This window comes from Myotis yumanensis, unplaced genomic scaffold (assembly GCF_028538775.1).
Source record: "Myotis yumanensis isolate MYYU_CA2020_CCGP unplaced genomic scaffold, mMyoYum1.0.hap1 SCAF_14, whole genome shotgun sequence".
Taxonomy (NCBI): Eukaryota; Metazoa; Chordata; class Mammalia; order Chiroptera; family Vespertilionidae; genus Myotis; species Myotis yumanensis.
In genome coordinates, this window is record NW_027223765.1 from 7,466,894 (window position 1) to 7,488,547 (window position 21,654).

The 21,654-nt window shown below is 47.6% G+C and overlaps 1 protein-coding gene across 1 annotated transcript in view; it reads left to right on the top strand.

Annotated features, from left to right (window-relative positions):
- The window catches only part of SCN10A (sodium voltage-gated channel alpha subunit 10), a 79,427-nt gene extending 58,010 nt beyond the window's left edge, over positions 1–21,417 (top strand). The window contains exons 20-27 of the mRNA XM_070391051.1: positions 1,587–1,760; positions 6,746–6,868; positions 8,117–8,401; positions 9,365–9,418; positions 10,313–10,450; positions 12,112–12,216; positions 17,167–17,437; positions 20,204–21,417. Coding sequence (XP_070247152.1) covers positions 1,587–1,760; positions 6,746–6,868; positions 8,117–8,401; positions 9,365–9,418; positions 10,313–10,450; positions 12,112–12,216; positions 17,167–17,437; positions 20,204–21,417 — 2,364 coding nt within the window. The remainder of the gene's footprint in view (positions 1–1,586; positions 1,761–6,745; positions 6,869–8,116; positions 8,402–9,364; positions 9,419–10,312; positions 10,451–12,111; positions 12,217–17,166; positions 17,438–20,203) is intronic.
- Positions 21,418–21,654: the final 237 nt, after the last annotated feature.

Sequence of the window (21,654 nt, forward strand, 5' to 3'; positions counted from 1 at the left end):
ACATTTGCTGCTGACTGGGGGCTTTCCTCATTACCTCGTTGGCTCATGCCTAACTCATGGGCCTTCTCTCCTCCACTCTCCCTTGCTCCCTCCCTCTCTCTTCTCCCCACGTTCCAGCTGCCCCACTTCCCTCATCCCCCATCCCCCATCACAGCAGGGAGCTGGGATCCTGCCTCAGCAGCTCTCCACTCACCTCCCCTCTCCTTCCTCAAGGGACTCCATAGGCTGGCACCAAATTTAGTCTTCCTTATGCTTTTACTCTGAGTACTTTTGAAAAAAAAAACCCACAAAAACCAGCATGAGTTTTCATCTGACAAAGTGCAAAAACAAAACAAAAAAAATCCCACCACTTGGAAATGATGGGAAAATGCAAAGAAAAGAGAGCACCCATTTTCCTGCCACTCAAAGAGAATCTCACGTCCCTTCGCCCGTATGCATGTGCCACATACACATTCCAAACTGAAACCACAGTTACTCACTCTGCCGCCTCTCAGGCAGTGTCTCAGGCCACAGGCCCCTCCTCACTCATGCAATGGTGGCCGCTCGGTCCACGGCAGTGCTCCCTCGGAGGGGCCGCCTGGGAGAGGAGCCCAGAGAACAGGGAAAGGAGCTAGAAAAAGACACAGGTTTCCAGGAAGTCCAGTCTCAGCCGGGCCCCACGGGAGCTCTGAAGCATAGAGGGCGTCACAGAGCTGTCCTACCTGGAGGCCTGTTAAACGCACAGTCAGTCGCTGGCTTTGGGCTGCCTCCCGAGGGGGCAGGTGACCTCCTAAGGTGGAGGCCGCTTCCTTCAGCCCAGGGCCATCCTCCTGAGAGGGACATTCAGGAGCTGGCAGCTGCCAGCATTCACAGCCGGTGGGGCATGGTCGCTCTGTCCCCTTCAACAGGATCTGGGCAGGGCACCAGGACATTTAGTGTCCTCAGGGTAAGTTCCTGAAGGCAGAGTTGCTAGGTTTCTGCAACCTTTGAGACAGGTCACCAAACTGACCTTCCAAAAGACGGAACTGGCTTTCCCTCCCCTCTGGCTATGCAGGAGAGTGGCTGGCCCCAGCCCCACAGCCACAGGAACCGGGGGCTCCCCGCCCCCCTTCCTTTTTAGCCTCACCAATCTAGAAAAAGAAAACCCGGTGTCTTCATTTACATTTCCTTGATTCCCAGGGAGCTCCAGCATTGTTTCAGAGGTTCACTGGCGATTCTTACTTTCATTTCTGTGAACATGCGGAACACCCTTGAATGCTTTTATTCTTAAGCCAGGTCACAGTCAGCATCCCTTTGGTTCACTTCCAAACTCCAGTTTGAGAAGGCCTCCTTTCTCACTTGCATTCAGCTCCCCTGCAAAGCCTGAGCACGACCACACGGGCCCGTTGGCTGAGGATGGCCTGGTTTGTATGGCACAGTGTCTCCTCCACTACTCCACCTCCCCAGAGCAGAGAAAACAAAACAATACAGGCCAGCTGGTTACCAGAACCCTGGGGGGGGTGGGGGGGGGGGGGGAGCCCAGGCCTGGCGGGGTCCTGCCCCATCGCTGGGCCCCAGCAGTGGGAGTCCAGTCCAGGCAGCCTGCCATTCTGTTCCCTTCCTGCCAGGCCTTTGAAGACTACTACCTTGACCAGAAGCCCACGGTGAAGGCCTTGCTGGACTACACCGATAGGGTGTTCACATTTATCTTTGTGTTCGAGATGCTGCTCAAATGGGTGGCCTACGGCTTCAAAAAGTACTTCACCAGCGCCTGGTGCTGGCTCGACTTCGTCATTGTGAACGTGAGTAGCTCAGGGGGCACACGCGGGGCTTAGGGGCCTCACCTCTGATTGGTGGCTGCTGTTGCCCAAGAAAGCTCGGAGGCCTGGCCCTCAAGGGCTGCACCAAAGCAAAGTCTTGAGCACGTAGCGAGGGGTCTGAGCATAGCCCTGTACACCTGCAAGTGGTAAGATGCGGGCAGTGCATGATTTTCTCACCACGATGAGCCTCAGGAGAGTCTCAGTTCCTGGCCTCCATCCAGCAAGACCCCTTAGGTCCTCTGTATCTACATTTAAAACAAGATGGCACACGAGGCTCCCCAAGGCCTTATGACCTTGCACCCGTTGACAGGGTTCTGGACTTAGGGAGCTGAAGCCTGCGCAGCACAGACAATCTGCCCTCCTGCCGGCTTGGTCCTCAGCCCTGGCTGCACTCTAGAACCACCTGGGTGGCTCTTAACACTACAATGAATATTGCTTGGCTGGTTTGGCTCAGTGGATAGAGCATCGGCTTATGGTCTGAAAGGTCCCGTGTTCAATTCCCGTCAAGGGCATATGCCCGGGTTGTGGGCTTGATCCCCAGTAGGGGGCGTTCAGGAGGCAGCCCACCAATGTTTCTCTCTCATCATTGATGTTTCTATCTTCTCTCTCTCCCTCCCTCTCTCTCTAAAAATCAATCAAAATATTTTTTTAAAAATACAGTGAACAAACACTGCTATTCCCAAAGACGCATATCTCTCTGGTTCTGGGCTACAGGGTTGACAGGGGCCGAGGCATCAGTCTTTTGTAAAACTCCTGGACATATCCAATGTGCAGCCAAGATTGAGAACCACTGAGCTAACACCACTGGCTTCTCCCGGGAGCACTGACGGGAAGAGAGGGTCCCTGTGGAAAGGTGATGAGCTGAAGCTCATATGTCAGACTCACACTAACCTGTGGCCACTGACCCTAAAAGCTAGGAGCGATCTCTCCCTTGTCTTAACCATTACAGTCTTCTATCTCTGTCCAGGCCTTTGCCCTCTTGGCTTTGCAAGGTGGCTGCCTGTGTCATTTGTTCAGGGTGCACAGCTGAGGGTCCCCTGCGGGCTGGGGGAGACACGTGTTGTGTTTGTCTCTGCCTCCCCCACTTCAGCAGCCTCCAGCACCACGGTCTGCACATCAGAGGAGTCGGGAAATGTGTCTGTATTTGATATTTGCCTCCTGAAGCTGGATGGGGTCCAGCACAGAACATTCTGTCCGCCTCCTGTGTTGGCAGGTCCTCCACAGCAGGTCTGAGCACTCGAGTCTCTTCTTTCCTGATACCAATGTGCTAGCAGCATCAGGCCACTGTACCATAGCGATTAGCTAGCTGTGAGGCCTGAGATCGGAGTCACATTATTCATAGATGAATGAAAAATGTTTTCTTCTGGCTACCCACCCATGTTAGGGGCACAGTCACTCCAACCTATGTAGGTCTCACTAGCTTCAGACTTGAACGCTTTAAATGTGATCATCTGACCATCCATCCTTTCTTCCATACAGGCCTCCTTCCATCTATCCAGCCATTCACCCTTCCGTTTTCTTCCTTCCAAACGTCCATTCATCCTAACTTCTTCCATTTATCGTCTCCATCAATTTTCTCCCTCTACCCATTCATTCTCAAAATTCCTTTCTTCTTCCCTTCTGCCCATCCATTCATCCTAACCTTCCTTCCAGCCATCTGTCCACTGGTTCTTAATCCTTTTGTCTTCTTATCTTTTGATCCATCCCTTTGTCTAACTATTCAATCACCTAACCTTCTTTTCACTCACTCATGCACCTTCCAACCCAGCACCCTACTACCCATCCATTCTTCCATCTTTCTATTCTTCCTTTAACCAATCCATCTATCCTTTTTTTCTTCTACCCATTTGTTCATTTTTCCCTTTTTCACCCATCCATTCATCCATCCACTACTCCGTATTTTTTCCTTTCTTTCTTCGGTTCTTCCTTTCAACTATCTGTAATGTCCATCCATCAACTTTCCATCCAGCTGTTTTTCCTTCTTTCTTTCCTTCCTTCTATCCATCCCAACATGCCTCTGTCTTTTCTTCAATTCATCAAATGCTTATTTATAACTACTGATTATAGGATTGACTTATGAAGAGCTCTGAGAGAGATAAAGCCAATAAATTAAAACTCCGCATCTCAGGAGTTTACACTTCAGTGTTCCAGCAGATTAGACACACAGGGAGAAATAAACATAGTATAAGGGGGTATGTGGTGATCACCGTTGGTAGTAATTAGTATCGTAGGTACACAGGGACAGGAGCCTGCTTCCACCCAGTGGGGTTTGTGGTTAGGAAGGCTTCATAAAGAGGTGGCATTAGGTATAGGGCTTAAAATGAGCAGGAGCCCTAGCTGGTTTGCTCAGTGGTTAGAGCATCAGTCTATGGTCATAGGTTTGATTCCAGTCAAGGGCATGTATCTCGGTTGCAGGCTCAACCCCCAGCCCTGGTGCTGGAGGCAACGGATCCATGGGTCTCTCTCACATCGATGTTTCTTTCTCTCTGCCTCTCCCCGTCCCTTCCACTCTCTCTAAAAATCAATGGGAAAAAATATCCTGAGGTGAGGATTAACAACAAAAATGAGCAGGAGCATGGAGGTGCAAAGAGGACTGGGGGCGGGGGGGGGGGGGTAGGGTGGAGGGCGGCAATCTTAGTTAAAAGATGACCCTGAGCAGAAGAGCAGACACAGGTGTGCTTAGGGAACAATTTGATTTGGGTGGAATATATGGGTGAAATATGAGTGGAAAAGTAGGCTGTAGCTGTGGCTGTGGCTGTGTCATTGGGCTAAAGAGTGTGGAGCTCATCCTAAGGGTGCTTATCCCGAGTAAAGGAGAAACGACCACAGTCAGATCTGTAGTGGAGAAAGGATGGGATGGGTGCACTACAGGAGCCTAGAGGCCAGTTGGGAGGCTCAGTGCCCTGAGTGGGGGGAGCTGGGCTGGGTTTGGGTGGAAAGGCTTTGATGGACCTGTGCTGGAAAAACAGCTGGATGGAAAGTTGATGGATGGATATTATAGATAGTTGAAAGGAAGACCCGAAGAAAGAAAGGAAAAAATACGGAGTAGTGGATGGATGAATGGATGGGTGAAAAAGGGATAAATGAACAAATGGATTGGTGGGCTGCCTCCCCCACTTCAGCAGCCTCCAGCACCACGGTCTGCACATCAGAGGAGTCTGGAAATGTGTCTGTATTTGATGTTTGATTAGTTAAAAGATGACCCTGAGCAGAAGAGCAGACACAGGTGTGCTTAGGGAACAATTTGATGTGGGTGGAATATATGGGTGAAATATGAGTGGAAACGTAGGCTGAGAGATCGCTCCTAGCTTTTAGGGTCAGTGGCCACAGGTTAGTGTGAGTCTGACATATGAGCGTCAGCTTATCACCTCTCCACAGGGACCCTCTCTTCCCGTCAGTGCTCCCGGGAGAAGCCAGTGGTGTTAGCTCAGTGGTTCTGAAGGCTTTGAAGGCTTTGATGCACTGGGGGCTTGGCCACCTGCCCCAGCCCCTGGTTGTCCCGGCTGCAGATTCGCACAAGAGCCAGGCTTTCTAGGGTGCTGAGCAAAAGACTGAATAGGGTGCGGCATGGAGCTGGCCTCAAACCTCCCTGCTCTGCCAGCCATGCAGTTGGGTGCCACCTGCTGGTGCCTGGAGCCTTGCACGGGTGAAAGGGGGGGTGGGGGGAGGTCCTTTCATTCCAGTTCTTTATCCTGGTGGGATATGCCACCCGTTCCAAGAATAGGCATCTTTTGAGGCTCTAGCACCCAAATATAAATCCCTCCCCTTCTGAAGTTCCGGCGTACATCCCCACCTAACTGCCAGGACGAGCTAAGCCTGAATTCGGCCGGCCAGTCATGGTACAGGAGGATCTCTGAGGATTGGTGCACAGCCTCTGGCAAGATCCTGCATATGGTATCTCCCCGGCACCTTCAGAGTTCCTGGAAGGTGTGACCATTTTTCCATGTCAGTTTGTGTCCTTTGCAATCCTTGGAGAAACTAACAGACCAACAGGGACTCCGCCGTTATGTTTCAGCTGTCTATCAAAGCTGGCTTTCATGGACCCATGCTAGTCACTCTGGCTAAAGAACAGACCTGTAGGGCCTCGGAGTTCTCTTAATCTGACTGTCATTTCACAAAGGGTGTAAGTGCAACCTAGGCTAACATGGCACTGACCCAAAGTAAAAAAAAACAAACACAAAAAACAAACAATCAGGGTCAAGCCCTGGCGGGTGTAGATCAGTGGTTGGAGCATCAACCTGGTCACCAAAGGGTGTGGGTTCAATTCCTGGTCAAGGGGTCAAGGGCATGTACCTGGGTTGTAGGTTCAATCCCTGTCTCTGTTGGGGCATGTGTGATAGGCAATCAATCGATATGTCTCACCTCTCTCTCTCTCTCTCTCTTCCTCCCCACTCCCTTCATCCCTTCCACTCTCTCTAAAAAATCAATGGAAAAATATCCTCGGGTGAGGATTCACAACAACAACAAAGAAATTAGGGGTGGAGAGGGAAATAGACCCTACCCAGACCAGGACACTTTCCACCTTGTTTTACTGAGCAAATACAATTGAGACTAACTTTCTATTCCTCAAAATAAACGTTCACATAACCTCATGAAGGACCATCATCTCTCCGAGTCTCTGAAAGTCAATCAACGTTTCAAGGATGTTGGGGACCTGGTTGGTGCCCCTAGAGGGAACGGGAAGGTGGGTTTAATGCACTTGGGGCTTGGCCACCTGCCTAGCAGGGTCTGGCCATGTGGGAGACTGGCTTTTCCTTTCCCAGAGCTTCAGATCAGTGATGAGCAAGTATTTAATACAAGGAAAGGGACTGAATTGTCTCTGGAACTCTCGTTGGAATCCAGAATAAGGTGGGAGCGGGGACCATGGCTTAGACAGAGTGGGGGTGGGAGGGGTTTCCTGTCTCCTTCCACCAGAACTGCCCCTCCGGGACCCTAGAGTGATGTTTGTGCTCTCTGCCCGCACTCAGATATCACTGACCAGCCTCATAGCAAAGATCCTGAAGTATTCTGACATGGAATCCATCAAAGCCCTTCGGACCCTCCGCGCCCTGCGACCACTGCGGGCTCTGTCTCGATTTGAAGGCATGCGGGTAAGACCTATCTCCAAATGGCTCTGGTCTGCAACATTTGGTACCACTTCCCCCCTTATGCCCTCCAGACCACTGACCCTGAGCTCCAGGCCCCACCCCCACAGGTCAGCTCCGGGTCCTCCCTTCTGCATGGACACTGGTGCTGCTGCAGTGTCCCGACTCTCCTCCTAGTTCCCCTTCGGGTCCCTCTGTGAGCCCCTCTTCCCTTCTCACTTGAAACATCACATCTGCCTGGGCTCAGACCTCACTTCTACTCTTACTGATCCTGCTTCATGGCTCCACAGACATCCCTTACTCAACCTCCACCCTGCCAAGATGTCCTCGTTGCCAGAATCTTCTCTACGTCCCCAGCTCTTCATCTTTTCAGGACAAATGAGCCTCTCCTCTGACACTCATTTAGATGTAGTGACATCATCAGCTCAGCACCTCCACCACACCCACTAGAATATATCTTCTCTCCAACCCACCGCAGTCATGGGTCTTATGGGTTTTTCCTTTTATCCATCCCTGTCCTTACATATCTCTATCAGCACCCACCTTGCCCTCACTGTCTTCCTCAGGGTGGAGTGCTCACACACCTGGCCCTTGCTTTAGGGGAGGTCGAGGGACTGTTCATTTCCCCTCTCCTCTTCCTCATAATTACAAAGGTCTCCTGGCATAGAAAGTGAGGTTTTGCCTTCTTCCTCCATCCCTGACTCAAAGCAGACATCAGATCTTCAAACACAAAAGCAGACTTTTAAAATTACCTTGTACCTTTATAAACACTAGGCGCTTATGACTGCAATAGTTTGATATTTATTTTATTTTATCTCCAGGTTGTTAGTTTACAAATAGGCAAGTTTGTGAATATGGATTTAGGTTGTCATTCATTCTTAACCAAATACCATAGACCATTTCATGTGTTGTATTTAAGGAAAAGAAAGCAAGTTTCTAGAAATCTGTATGCACTAGCACAACGCATATACTCACACTCCTGAATGAGCATGTGTGTACTTGTAAACTCATCCACCTCCTCAACCTTGAGTGAAGACACTGAAAGCTGCCCTGGATGAAGTTTAGAGAAGGTTTAAACCCACTTCACCTGCTCAGTCTTCTGAGTCTGAATTACTGCACTAATTAACCCATTTCTCTTGCTTCCGAAGGCCACTGGCTCTTGAAGCAGCCTGAGTGAGTATAGAAAGAAGTTGGATCCAGCAAAAAGGGGTGAGACATTGGTGGGGTTCCAGGTCCTTTTGCATTTCCCCCCAGGTGGTGGTAGATGCCCTGGTGGGTGCCATCCCGTCCATCATGAACGTCCTCTTCGTCTGCCTCATCTTCTGGCTCATCTTCAGCATCATGGGCATGAACTTCTTTTCAGGGATGTTTGGGAGGTGCATCAACATGACCAATAAAGACTTTTCTCTTGTGTCTTCTACTGTTGTGAATAACGAATCTGATTGTAGACTTCAAAACTACACTGGCAAACTCTTCTGGGTCAACATGAAGGTCAACTTTGATAATGTTGCAATGGGTTACCTTGCACTTCTGCAGGTGGTGAGTTCTGAAATCAACCATGTATTTTCCTTTGGCCTCTCTTTAACGTGGAGGAATGGGGATCTTTCAGAAGATGCTATGTAGGGGAGAGCACTCAGTGTGAGCTGAGGTCATTCCTACAGGCTACACCATGAGGCCAGAGGGCCTTACCAATGAGTATGATTTCCCAGAGGTACAATTAGACCAGTGCGAGCTAATAGGCTAGAATAAAGGATAAGCTTGTCATGCATTGTATCAGGTAATGAGTTAGAATTTACAACTTGTACAAAATAAACATGGTATAGCCACATGTTCAGTCTTCTGCAAATTATCCCCCAGAGCAGTGGTTCTCAACCTGTAAGTTGTGACCCCTTTGGCGGTCGAACAACCCTTTCACAGGGGTCACCTAAGACCATCCTGCATGTCAGATATTTACATTACAATTCATAACAGTAGCAACATTACAGTTACGAAGTAGCAACGAACATAATTTTATGGTTGGGTCACAACATGAGGAACTGTATTTAGAGGACCAGAAAGTTGAGAACCACTGCCCTAGAGGATAATAGATTATGTTCTAGGTCTATTATAGTGATAGATAATGCTGGTGATGATGACAGTCAACCACATTCATACTTCAATTCATTCATTCATTCATTCATTCTTCATCACTTGCCTTCATCCATCTACTTGTTCATTCAGTACTCCATCCATTCAAGTGTTAATGTAATTGCTTATACATTTGTCATGCAGTTACCCACAAGTTCTTGCATGCACCATATGTTCATGCATTCATTTGACAAAAATCCCTGAGTAGCTATGGTGTGCCAGGCATTGTGCTCTACCCTGGGAGATAGAGACATGTCAGAACTGGCTCCAGGGGGACCAATAATGCTCAATGAGAAAAACAAGTAAGCCAATCAAAACAAAGCCCAGTGTAGATGCATGGGCAGAGACTGAGTAGCCACTGCTCTTTGTTTCCAGGCAACCTTTAAAGGCTGGATGGACATCATGTATGCGGCTGTCGATGCCCGAGGGGTAAGTCTTGCCCACTGCCTTCCCGTCCATTTGCCCCCTCCCCCCCCTCCCCTCCGCACCGCCATCAGTCTATTTGAACTGGAGTGAAGACGGTGGCCTTGGTACCAGAAGAGGCGACCACTCAGCACCCTAGCACTGTTCCTCTCTGGAGCAGTGTCCAGCTGGCTCACTGTTGGCTATTTAAGCCAACCTAGCCTGTTCTCCTTCCGTGCAAACGCCCTGGGCTTCTGAAACTCTTCCCCTGCATGAGGAAAATGCAGATAAAGAACTGTGTGTGAGGGCATTCCCTGGCAGGAGCAGGAGCAGAGGCAGTGGCTAGAACCAAGGGATGAGATAGAATTTCAGCGTCTACCATGGCAGCCAGACGGAGAGCATGATGCTGTTGAGGAAAGACCATTCCCACGGTGGCAGACATTGCAGGTGCCCTGCCCATCCTCTCAGCCCAGCTCTGAGTTCACTGGCATGCTGTGTTTCTGATTCTCTGAGACTTGACTTTCTTCAGGGCTTCAGACCTTGCTCAGCAGCCTCTCCCCCAAGGGTGAGGGATTTAACATTCCTGGGGGCAACTCTCACAGATAGTATGGGAAGTCTGTAGATACATGCTCTAGCTTCCCTGTCCCTTGGAGGTCAAGTCCTGAGGCCTGTTCTACAGGCTTTCTTAGAGGGCCCCAGAGGATAGAGTGCCAGCTGCCCATGGCAATGGCTTTCTTCCCAGCATCCCCTTCTTTGCTTTTCTCCTGTTCCTGCTTACCCTCCCCCTCCCTCACTCCTGCTTCCTGGATCACCTCCCAAATAAACCACCTGCACCCAGGTCCATGTCTCAGTGTTGGCTTTTGGGGTAAACACAAACTAAGACACCCCCTTGTCCCCATGCCGTGCTTTGTCTGCTCACAGGTGAACTTGCAGCCCAAATGGGAGAACAATGTGTACATGTACTTGTACTTTGTCATCTTCATCATTTTTGGCGGCTTCTTCACACTCAATCTTTTCGTTGGGGTCATAATTGACAACTTCAATCAACAGAAAAAAAAGATAAGTGGGGTTCCGGTGTTTCTGCGGTAACGGCCAATCTTATACTTCTTGTCCCCTGGCCTCATGACTAACGCCAACACTACTCATAGCCCTTCACGCCTGATGGGGAACCCAGTTTTGACCTTTAACACCAACACTGACCTTTGTCCCCTGGTTGCTGCGCTCACCTCTGTTTGGTGTCAGGGCTGCTGCTGAAAGAGTTGTATTTCTCTGTATCAGCATTGCCTCCCAACCTTGCCTGGGGTCCCCATCTTCTCTCCCAGAGTGCCATGGTCCTCCTACTTGAACCAAGTGGGTTGAGTGTGTCCCAGGTGACCCCTTGGGGAGTATCAACAGGGAAAAAAGGGGCTCCAGCACTTGCTGCCTCTGTCTGGAGCCCTGGCATCCAGAGCTCTGTGTCCAGATGCCTCAGGAAGGGCCAGAGTCCAGTGTTGGCAGAATCCCAACCTTCCTCAGGCTGGGGAAGAAGGCCCTTGCCTCCATGGGTGCTGACTTCAGTAAACAGGAGCCCAATCTCAGACAACCTGTTATATATTTATTTATCCTCACCCAAGGATATTTTTCCTTTGATTTTTTTTTTTAGAGAGAGTAGAAAGGAAGGAAGGTGGAAGGGAGAGAGAAAGAGAGAAACATTGATGTGAGAGAGACATATCAATCGGTTGCCTACCACACGCGCCCTGACTGGGCCAGGAGTTGAATCCATCACCCTTCAGTGTCTCCGTTCTAACCACTTAGCAACACCAGTCAAGGCCACAGATTTTTCTGAAATCTCCTTTCAAATGCCACAGATCTCAGTCCCTTTCCCCAGCATGTGCAGTTACTAATTTATACAAACATGCTATTGAAACGGGAGGCTTTAAAATCATGTCATGAAGTAAAAGGTGAGGGGTTGAATGTAGGAAGTTCAAAGGGTCCCTAAAAAAACTAAATCCAATCCTAAGGGAGCAAGGCATCGTCAGTGGGGGAATTTCTAGCACTGTAACAGCAGGGAGCAGTGTTACTGGCAGGGCCTTCAGAGAACCAGTCAAGGGTTCTCCAAAGACCCTTGGATAAAGCAATAACTCTCCAGGAAGGGGTTGAGGGGCTGGGTCCCAGGTCTTTGTTCCAGAAGTCCCTGAGGTAAGCTCTTGCCCCTGGCCAAGATAAGTTTCTAGAAACCAATGGATCTTATTGGAATGAGTAGGCTGGATTCTAGGCTCAGATTTGAACCAACCCATACCTTCCCCTTGGGTCCTAGTTCCAAACTCTCCCCACCTTTGTCCATGTGGCATCTCTGGGTTCCTGTAGGCGAGAAACAGGACACTCCTTGATCCTGGCTTTGGCATGTCTTTCTGCAGAAAGGGGAGAAAGTTGAGATGTCTTTCCCCTACAGCAGTGGCCGGCAAACTGCGGCTCGCGAGCCACATACAGCTCTTTGGCCCCTTGAGTGTGGCTCTTCCTAAGCCTTAGGAGTACCCTAATTAAGTTAATAACAATGTACCTACCTATATAGTTTAAGTTTACAAAATTTGGCTCTCAAAAGAAATTTCAATCGTCGTACTGTTGGTATTTGGCTCTGTTGACTAATGAGTTTGCCGACCACTGCCCTACAGCATGATTTTGATATCCCCGGGGATTCCTACTGCTTTAACAACAATGGTGTGTGTTATCCTCTCCTGCACTTAGGGGGCCAGGACATCTTCATGACAGAGGAGCAGAAGAAGTACTACAACGCCATGAAGAAGCTGGGCTCCAAGAAGCCCCAGAAGCCTATCCCCCGGCCCCTGGTGAGTCCCAGAGCTTCCCTCTACCAGAGTGTGTCTATGAATCCAACCTGACAGCCTATGCCTGTGCTGGGTAGGGGCTGGGCAGTGCCCTCTGTGGAGGAGGAGATGTGGGTTGAGTTCAGGGATGAAGGTAATGAGCATTCTCGGGTCCAAGGAAAGAGACGTCTAAAAGAAGCAACTCTGGTCTTAAAGAGTGAACATATCTTCTACAGTTACTCCAGATAGAACTGTTTAGGGCAGTACTGAGTTCCACAACAGTTTTAGGGTTCAAGTACAGGATTGAGAGCTGATTAGGCTAAGTGATAAGAAGGATGGTTAGAGCCCTGAGATGAGACATTGTGTGAGTATGCATTATGATCTAGGTTGCAATGGATCTCTAGCCTTACCCTACATTTCCCCCCATTCCTACAGCTAGAAAGAGGGGAAATGGCCAAAACCCAACCCTCTCTGGATCCTGGATTGATCAAGATCAAGGTCAGGTGGCACAAAAGAAATTAAAAAATTATCCCACTCTAGTATTTAAAGATTGACCAAAACTTAGGGCCATCCTCCACTTTGATTCCTTTATTCACAAAGATCCTAATAGGCATGCCCTTTTCTTCTCCTGTTAAATGCAGCACCCAAACCGTACATGATACCTACCATCTAAGTTTTCCTCAGGCCTCTGCCAGAAGGTGGAAAGCATCAGCCCTGTGGCTGGCTCCTGATGGAAGTGGAGCAACAGGTTTGGGAGTGGGGATGTTGCTGTGCTGGAAATATACAGCTGAACCTCTTCAAAGAGTTTCTGAGCCATCTATTCCAGTGAATGGAATCGGCATCCTGTCCCTTTATATAACCTTTCTGTGGTTAAGATGCAACATTTATGAAGAAAACTACAAGCACTGTCCATGGCAAAATCCCATTAGCCCTTCCCCAGACAAGGGCAGAGCTTAAGGACCTTCAACAAAGAGACAGGACTTTCCCTAAATGAATTAGAAAGACCCACATTAGAATTTCTAAATCATGGCATGGGATTTGCATAAATTACTAAAATATCCATGAATACAGAGTCTTAAAAACATTTACAGGAGGAAAAAAGTGTTATGAACTTTGGCACACTTTACTTGGAACCAGTGGTCATAAATTTCTTACTATTCTCAGTTTTGATAAGAAATGTTATAATGAGGAGTGATAGGATGTCAGAGGCAGAAGTTTCCTTCCAAATTCCCATAAGATCAAGATAACTGGGCGTGAGTGAGCATGGGCGAACCTGAGGGAGAGTCCTTCAAGTTCACTGAGTATCCCTCTGTCAACCAGTCCAATGGGCAGGAACAGGCTCAAAATTGGAATATATAGGTGAAAGGCTGAGCCCAGCCAATCAGAGTCAAGTCAGGGGCTACAGTTGGAGGATGCTCAGACTTCCTGAGAAATAAGCAACTGAGTCCATTCTGGCCTTTACTGACGGCTGGACTGATGTTGACTCCATGTTTGAACCAGACACCAAGGAGTTCTATGCGAGGCACAACCTTTGGTAAAAAATCAAAATGGTTTCTGGAACCTACCCCTACAAACTACTCAATTTCTCTATAATCTCAGCTTCTCCCCTCACATCAACCAATCCCACGGGCCACCATGGCTTCCTCCTCTGAAGGAAGACAATCTCCTGGGACAGGGTGGGCTGCATTTCAAAAAGGAACTGTGGAGAGGACACTAGGAACTAATGTTGGCATGCCAGGCACTACAATAGAGGTGGAGGTTGATGGTTGGGCAGGAAGACCTGCAACAAAATCACCGTTTTTCCTAACTAAGGCACCACCAAGATCCTTCAAGATTGGCACATAGATAATGGAAGCGAGACCATAGACCAACTGTGTTCCTAAGATCCGTCATCCCTTAGGATGGGGAGTGGGGCAGGCAATGATCACTATCAATACTATGTTAGCTTTAGTGGGGGAGCATGGCTCTCTCCTCCATATTCTGGTCCAAGAAGGGCAAACACTTTTTCCTTTGTTCCCTTCAGCATAACTGAGGCAAGGCTGGGACATTCAAACAAGACTTTGAAGTCTTAGGGATGCTGCAGGGCCCAAGTAGCAACTGCAGCCAAGGCCCATCCCAGCTCCTGGCTGGCATCCATATGGCAGACAACATCTTGGCATCCACCACCCAGTGGCACAAGTCTGATTACCTGTCCTCCTCAAAGTCCAGAGCTAAGAAAGAAACCCAAAGAAAAAGAGAAATTTCCTCTGCCATATAAGATCCACCTTCTCGGGTCCAGTTTTCTTTTCACATGACCATTGGCACTAGAATGCTCACCTTCTTCCCTTAGGAGTCCCAACAGGCCAAGCTGGTCAGATAAGCAGGGCATTGGCACAGAAGTTCTGACCCCCAGTTGCATGGATGCCATGTCATAACACAGCCAACCTGGATGACCTAGGGACCTCCAACACATGCACATACACAGCGCTTACCACCTCTAGTGAAGCCCAGGTTCTAAACCTTATGTTACATCCATAACAAAGACTCAGATTTCCATGAGACTAAGAAATTTTATTCTATAACGTTCTTTACTATAGAAGTCACTAAAAGCAGGTTTTATATACTCCACTTTATGGGAAAATAATAGGCTCTGTAATAGCACATTATCAGTCACCCACTTCATCATCTCTGACAGCACTAAGGGCTGCAAAGGTGTGATCACTGCCCACAAGCTAAGCCGAGAGCAGCCAGCAAGCTACTGCTTCCCCAGTGTCTGAATATACAGGGCAAACTCGATGCCTGGAACTTAGCAATGTTGTCACCTGATCTGTTTCATTTGAAGTCATGTGGCTGTGAATGGGCTCTGTTTTTTCACCATTTTCAGTGATGGAATGGAAACTATTATTGGCTCAGCAATACCCCTCCCACTCCAGAGAAGACGTGAGTGGGCAATTATGCCGGAACCATGCCCACTTGGGTCTGATTCTTTTCTCTAACCACATAAGGTAGCAGCAACTCATCCCTACTATGAAGGAGAAAGTAGGAACCAGCCTCTGTCACAACCCTTCTCTCCTCTGATTGCTTTGCAGCTCCTGGGAGTTCCTGGTGAGACTCCTAACAGCTTCCTCTCTTCCTCCCTCACTCATGCAGAGCCTTGCACATAGTATACACTTATTAAGTGCCTGTTGTGCAGAAGTAAATTTAATCAAACCCTAGTGGATTGGCTTCATGGTTTTTTAAAGTTATGGGTAACAAAGCTGTCTATTCTGTCATCTATTCATTCACCTGTTTATTGAGCACCTATTGTGTGCCAGGTACTATACAGATACTGGGGTAGAACAGTAAGCAAGATAAACAAAGTTCCTGCCCTCACAGAAATTACAGTCCAGTGACTCAAGAAAATAATTAGCAAAAACCACATATATGTTAATTCATAGGTTTGAGAGATTAACAAGGGAAAAGAATGAGTTGAAAAGCAAAGGGTGCCTAGAACTGAGCCTTGAGGAACTCTTACATCTAAAAGTTGGGTAAAGAAGACTCAAAAAGGAATAGCCAGGAAGTTAAGATAAGAACCAGGAAAGTAAGGCATGATGAAAACCAAAAAAGGAGAGTTTCAAGATGGATGGGGTTGGTAATCAATGCCAAACAAGTGTCCTTGGAGTTAGCATTATGGAGGTCATTGGTGATCTTAGCAAAAACCATTTCAGTGGCAGGATGGGGACAAAAGCTATGTTGGAGTGGATTGAGAAATGAATAAGAAACAGTGCTTGCGCACAACTCTTTCAAGAAATTTTGTTGTGAAAGTGGAGAGAGAATAGGGTGGGAGTTGGGGAAGATGTGAGGTTCAGGAAGATTTTTCTATAAATTATGAAAAACTAGGTCATTAGATAGTTAGCTACGGAACTAAGACATATAGCCAAGAGTGGCCAAGTGTGGCTAAGAGCCTCACTTATCAGTGACACAAGTTTTAAGAAGGAAGGACTTTACAAGACACAAGAATAAAGGTCTGGAATTGACAGAGGGGAACAACAAGGGTCTTGGGCCTGCCTCCTAGCCCTGGAGTTCATGGGGTGGGGAGGAAGTATCAGCCCTAAGTAAGAGGAGATGTTTGCAGATCAAGGCAGGTGAACTCAGGAGAAGGTAAGGAGTGGAGAATGGAGTTCAGATCAAGGAATCTCAGAATACTACAAAGTTAACAGCGCAGGAAAGTCTAGAGTGCCATGCTAGGAACTTTCTAAAAACGCCATAAAAACAGCCAAATAGAAATGACTTCTTTGCTATCCAGAACATTCTGCCTCTTTCCAAGAGTGCAGACAATTAAGACTTGACCCTATGCTTTGTCCCTGCATTGGCTTAGACATCTGCACAGCCCCAGGAATAAAGAGAGCATTTGCAGGAAGAAGTTGCACCATCACACTAACTTCACCCTTGAATCAATAATTTTGCAAGCAGTTCTTGAACTCTTGCTATGTGCAGGGCACTACAGGGACACGAAGTTAAATAAGACATGGCTCCTATATTTAAAAGCTCATTGTCTAGTAGAGAAGAGCAGCATACATGAAATGCTAGAACTCAAGACTGACCGTAAAGGATCAGTGGGAACCCAAAGAAGAGGCAATGTAGTGTGATAAGATTAAGGAAAACTCCCTGGAAGAAGTGAGGCTTAAGAGACATAGATCACTCAAGACTATTGGGATTTAGATACCAAGAGACAGGGTATAAGGGCATTGCAAATGGAGGGAGGAGCATGGACAAGGACAAAGTACCTGGTGACTTCATGGGGCCAGGAGAGGTGATGAGGACTTGAATTGAGGCAATGAAGTAGAATCAACTAAGAGTGATGTATTTGACAGGACTTGGCTTCTGATTGGATGTGGAGTGTGAGGGAGACAAAAGAGACAGACTTTGACACCCTGTCTATGGAGAACATAGGCCTCCAGATGCCTGATTGATATTGGCCAAAAGGCCCTGACGTGCCATCTCTTGTTTCTGCAGAACAAGTACCAGGGCTTTGTCTTTGACATCGTGACCAGACAGACTTTTGACATCAGCATCATGGTCCTCATCTGCCTCAACATGCTCACCATGATGGTGGAGACAGATAATCAGAGTGAGGAAAAGACGAAAATCCTTAACAAAATCAACCAGTTCTTTGTGGCTGTCTTCACCGGAGAGTGTGTCCTGAAGATGTTCGCTTTGAGGCAATACTTCTTCATGAACGGCTGGAATGTGTTTGACTTCATCGTCGTGGTCCTTTCCATCGGGAGTAAGTGGGCATCACACATGGTGGGGAAGCCCAGCCTCTGCTTGGGGTTGGTTTGGCTCTTCTTTCAAAACCAGGGAGACAACAAACAGACTTTTTAAACACGTTATACATTAGAGGAGCCCAGTGTTTGCTTCTTTCTAAACACAGCAGATTTAAAATGCCCCTGGGCCTCTCAGTCAAATGCAGAGGTTTCATTGACTTTCTCCATGCTGTCATGAAGTGTCTTTAGGCACCTTCTGTGTACACAACCATCACCAGAATTTTGGAGGCTGATGGGAAACAATAGCTCCTCCAGAGAACCTCAGATGATGGAGTTTCCAGTGGGCCTTATTTTTATGATCTTCAAATCAGAGAGTGGGTGGTGTGATGTGAAGTGAGTCATAAAATACACCTTCTGAAAAAGGAGGTGGATTGCCAACTGAATGAAGAAAGTCTGGGAGGAGATTGTTGAAAAGGAGATTCTTAAGTCAAGAGTCTGGAATTAAATATCTGTATAACTCTCCTCTTAAGGAATATGAGTGATAGAAAAGTCAAGGGATCAATGCCAAGAGATCAATGCTATTATGGTCTAGTCTGGGTGTTGTTGAGTGATGGGCCCAGGATTTTAGGGCCAAAGTTGTTCAGAGAAAATGAGTAGAGTCAGAGGCTAAAGTGGAGAAGGGAGCCACCATAATTGACCAAATTATGTGTTTGCTGCGTTCTGAGCCGTAGGCTGGGCGCTGTGAAACTTCACAGTTGCCATGTGAAAGCAGTGTCATTATTCTCATTATTCTTATTTTATACATTTAAAATTGAGCCCCAGAGATTAGGAAAGTTATACAATTTGTAAAGGGTGGAGCTGAAATTAGACAGGCTAATGTTCTAATGAACTAGCAGTCTCCCACCAACAACTGAGAAACTATCCCTGGCCTTCTTGTGGTTTAGCCAAAGTTTGGCCTTATAAAAGCCAAATCCCAGCATACCAGCTTTACTTTGCATTATAAATACATCCTGACCTGCTAACTTTTCATATCAGGGCATAACTGTAGATTTAATTTCCATTGGTTCCAATCAAAAGCTAATAGCATCTAAGCACACCTTGCCAACACTTCATCAATCTCCCTACCTGGTGCTGAAATACAGCCTTGGGTTATGTTTAGTCATTTGGTGGTGGTGGTGGTGGTGGTGGTGGTGGTGGTGGGTGGGAGGGGGGTGGGGGTGAGGGGGTTATGTACTTTTGTTTTGTTGTTTTGTTTTATTTTCTTGTTGCTGCTGGTTTTTATGGGAAGTTTCTTTTGTTCGTTTGTCTTCCAAAGTGACAGACTCTAAAGTCCATTTTGATATGATTTCAGAGAAGGGAACTTATTTATAGAAATAAAATATACTTAAAGTACTCAATTCTATAATGTGGACACCTTAACTACCAGTTCCTATGACCTACACAGCAACATGTCCCTGGGTAGAAATCACTCTGAGAGGCAGCTAGAAAACAAGTGACAGATAGCTTCCACCTGTCCATCCTTCTCTCCCTTTCTTCCTTCCCACCAGCAAGACATGCATTGAGTATCTAAATGTTACAACTATGAACACTTATTCTCCCTTGAAGTAGACATAGACCAGTTGTCTGGCACAATCTAAGGAGATTATATGGACCCATTATGTACCCATTATGTGTCCATATAATGTCCTAGTTAAAGTGGACTTTAGGAGAGAGGCTTTCATTAAGACTTTATAATAAAAAATTATAATTATTTGCCAAGTCTCCTCCCACTTCCTTCCACCTTCCAACACAATACTGTCACTACTCATGTTCCTATGATAAAAGGCAACTAGTAGAAGAGGGTCAAGGGAATCCTGGCAAGGAGAGGGCTTGCTACCACACCCCTCACCATTTGTCCTAAGAGGTTTTGAATCATGTCTTACCTAAACGCCTTGCCTAATCTTTGGTAGTCCCAATAAGTCCCACAGTTCCCCAAGACCAAGCTTTACAAATCTTCAAGTAAGATACCAGATGGAGAGACATATGCATTCTTCATCTTTCCAACCTTGTTCATGTTGGGGTGGGGGCTGTAACTGACCTTAAACATGCCCATCTCCAGACCCTAACAGAGAGTTTAAACACAGCTGGAAAGTGAAAGAAACAAATAAAAGCCATTATGCAGACAGCTGGTCATTCAAAGCCATTCTGCTTTAGCTGTCAGCAAGTTGCCAAAGTCCTCAGGTCCCCTTGTAATTAATACCAGTCTCTGTACAATTATCCCCCGGACCCTGTGCCAGGAACTTAGTCAATCTTCACAGTAGGAAACAGGGAGATGAATCACAGGGGGGTCGTGGCCTTCACAGAGCACAGGACCAGGGTGGAGGAAAAGGCATGACCCAAAGGCTGAATTGTCAGGGAAGAGCAGGCTCTGGGTCATAGACAGAAGCAGACAATAGACTGTGAGCTTATGGAATAGAGTGCAGTCACTTCCAGCTGAATTACGCTGCAGAGGATAGGGTTTTGACCGTGGAGGTTGACTAAATAGATATTCTGGATGGATAGAAAGGTGAGAACATGGTAGGAAGGGTGAGACTACTTGAGAGAGAGAGGATTTCTGCAGTTAGCATTTACTACACCCCTACTCAATGCCAACCACTGTGCCAGGCTAGAGGGCTCACAGTCTTTGAATACAGATGCACACGTGTAAGTTCATCTGGAGCCAGGATGAAGGATTGCGATCACAGCTAACGGTGTCAGGGATCATGATTGGGAGTACTAATTTAGATCATTTCCTCTCTCTTTTTAAGGCCTGTTGGTTTTTGCAATTATTTCATCACTTGAAAATTACTTCTCCCCAACCATCCTCCGAGTCATCCGCCTGGCCCGAATCGGCCGCATCCTCAGGCTGATCCGAGCAGCCAAGGGGATCCGCACGCTGCTCTTTGCCCTCATGATGTCCCTGCCTGCCCTCTTCAACATCGGGCTGCTGCTCTTCCTCGTCATGTTCATCTACTCCATCTTCGGCATGGCCACCTTCCCCCATGTCAAGTGGGAGGCTGGCATCGACGACATGTTCAACTTCCAGACCTTCGCCAACAGCATGCTGTGCCTCTTCCAGATCACCACGTCGGCTGGCTGGGATGGTCTCCTCAACCCCATCCTCAACACGGGGCCCCCCTACTGTGACCCCAATCTGCCCAACAGCAATAGCACTAAAGGGGACTGCGGGAACCCAGGCATGGGCATCCTCTTCTTCACCACCTACATCATCATCTCCTTCCTCATCGTGGTCAACATGTACATCGCAGTGATTCTGGAGAACTTCAATGTGGCCACAGAGGAGAGCACCGAGCCCCTGAGCGAGGACGACTTTGACATGTTCTATGAGACCTGGGAAAAGTTTGACCCAGAAGCCACCCAATTTATAACTTTTTCTGCCCTCTCAGACTTTGCAGACACCCTCTCTGGCCCCTTGCAAATCCCAAAACCCAATCGGAATATATTAATCCGAATGGACCTTCCCTTGGTCCCTGGAGATAAGATCCATTGTTTGGACATCCTTTTTGCTTTCACCAAGAATGTTCTGGGGGAGTCTGGGGAGTTGGATTCTCTGAAGGCAAATATGGAGGAGAAGTTTATGGCAACAAACCTTTCAAAAGCATCTTATGAACCAATAGCCACCACCCTCCGGTGGAAGCAAGAAGACATTTCAGCCACTGTCATTCAAAAGGCCTATCGGAGCTATGTGTTGCACCGCTCCAAGACAATCATCAATCCCCCACGTGTGGCCAGCGCTGAAGAGGAGGTCGTGTCACTCCCAGATGAAGACTTTGTTGCATTCGTAGGAAATGAGAATAGTGTGCTTCCAGACAAATCTGAAACTGCATCTGCCACATCTTTCCCACCCTCCTATGACAGTGTCACTAGAGGCCTTAGTGATCAAGTCAACATGAGCACATCTAGCTTAATACAAAATGTAGGTGAATCCACCAGTAAGGAAGCCACTACCCCTGCACCCTAGTGAGGACACTCCAGCATGGGCATGTCCAGTTCTGATGTGTCCTTCTGCTCTGTGATAACTCTTTCCCACTACAGGTGGCACCCAGCTACCACCTCACCATGCATGCCACTGGTCACAATGTCAGAACTGGGCAAGGGAATGCAGTTGCCACCATCTTTGGAGAAGCCACCAATAAGAGTCAGAAGCCAGGAGCATCTCCACTCTGACTTCCCTTATGAATTTCAGTATCAGGTGATG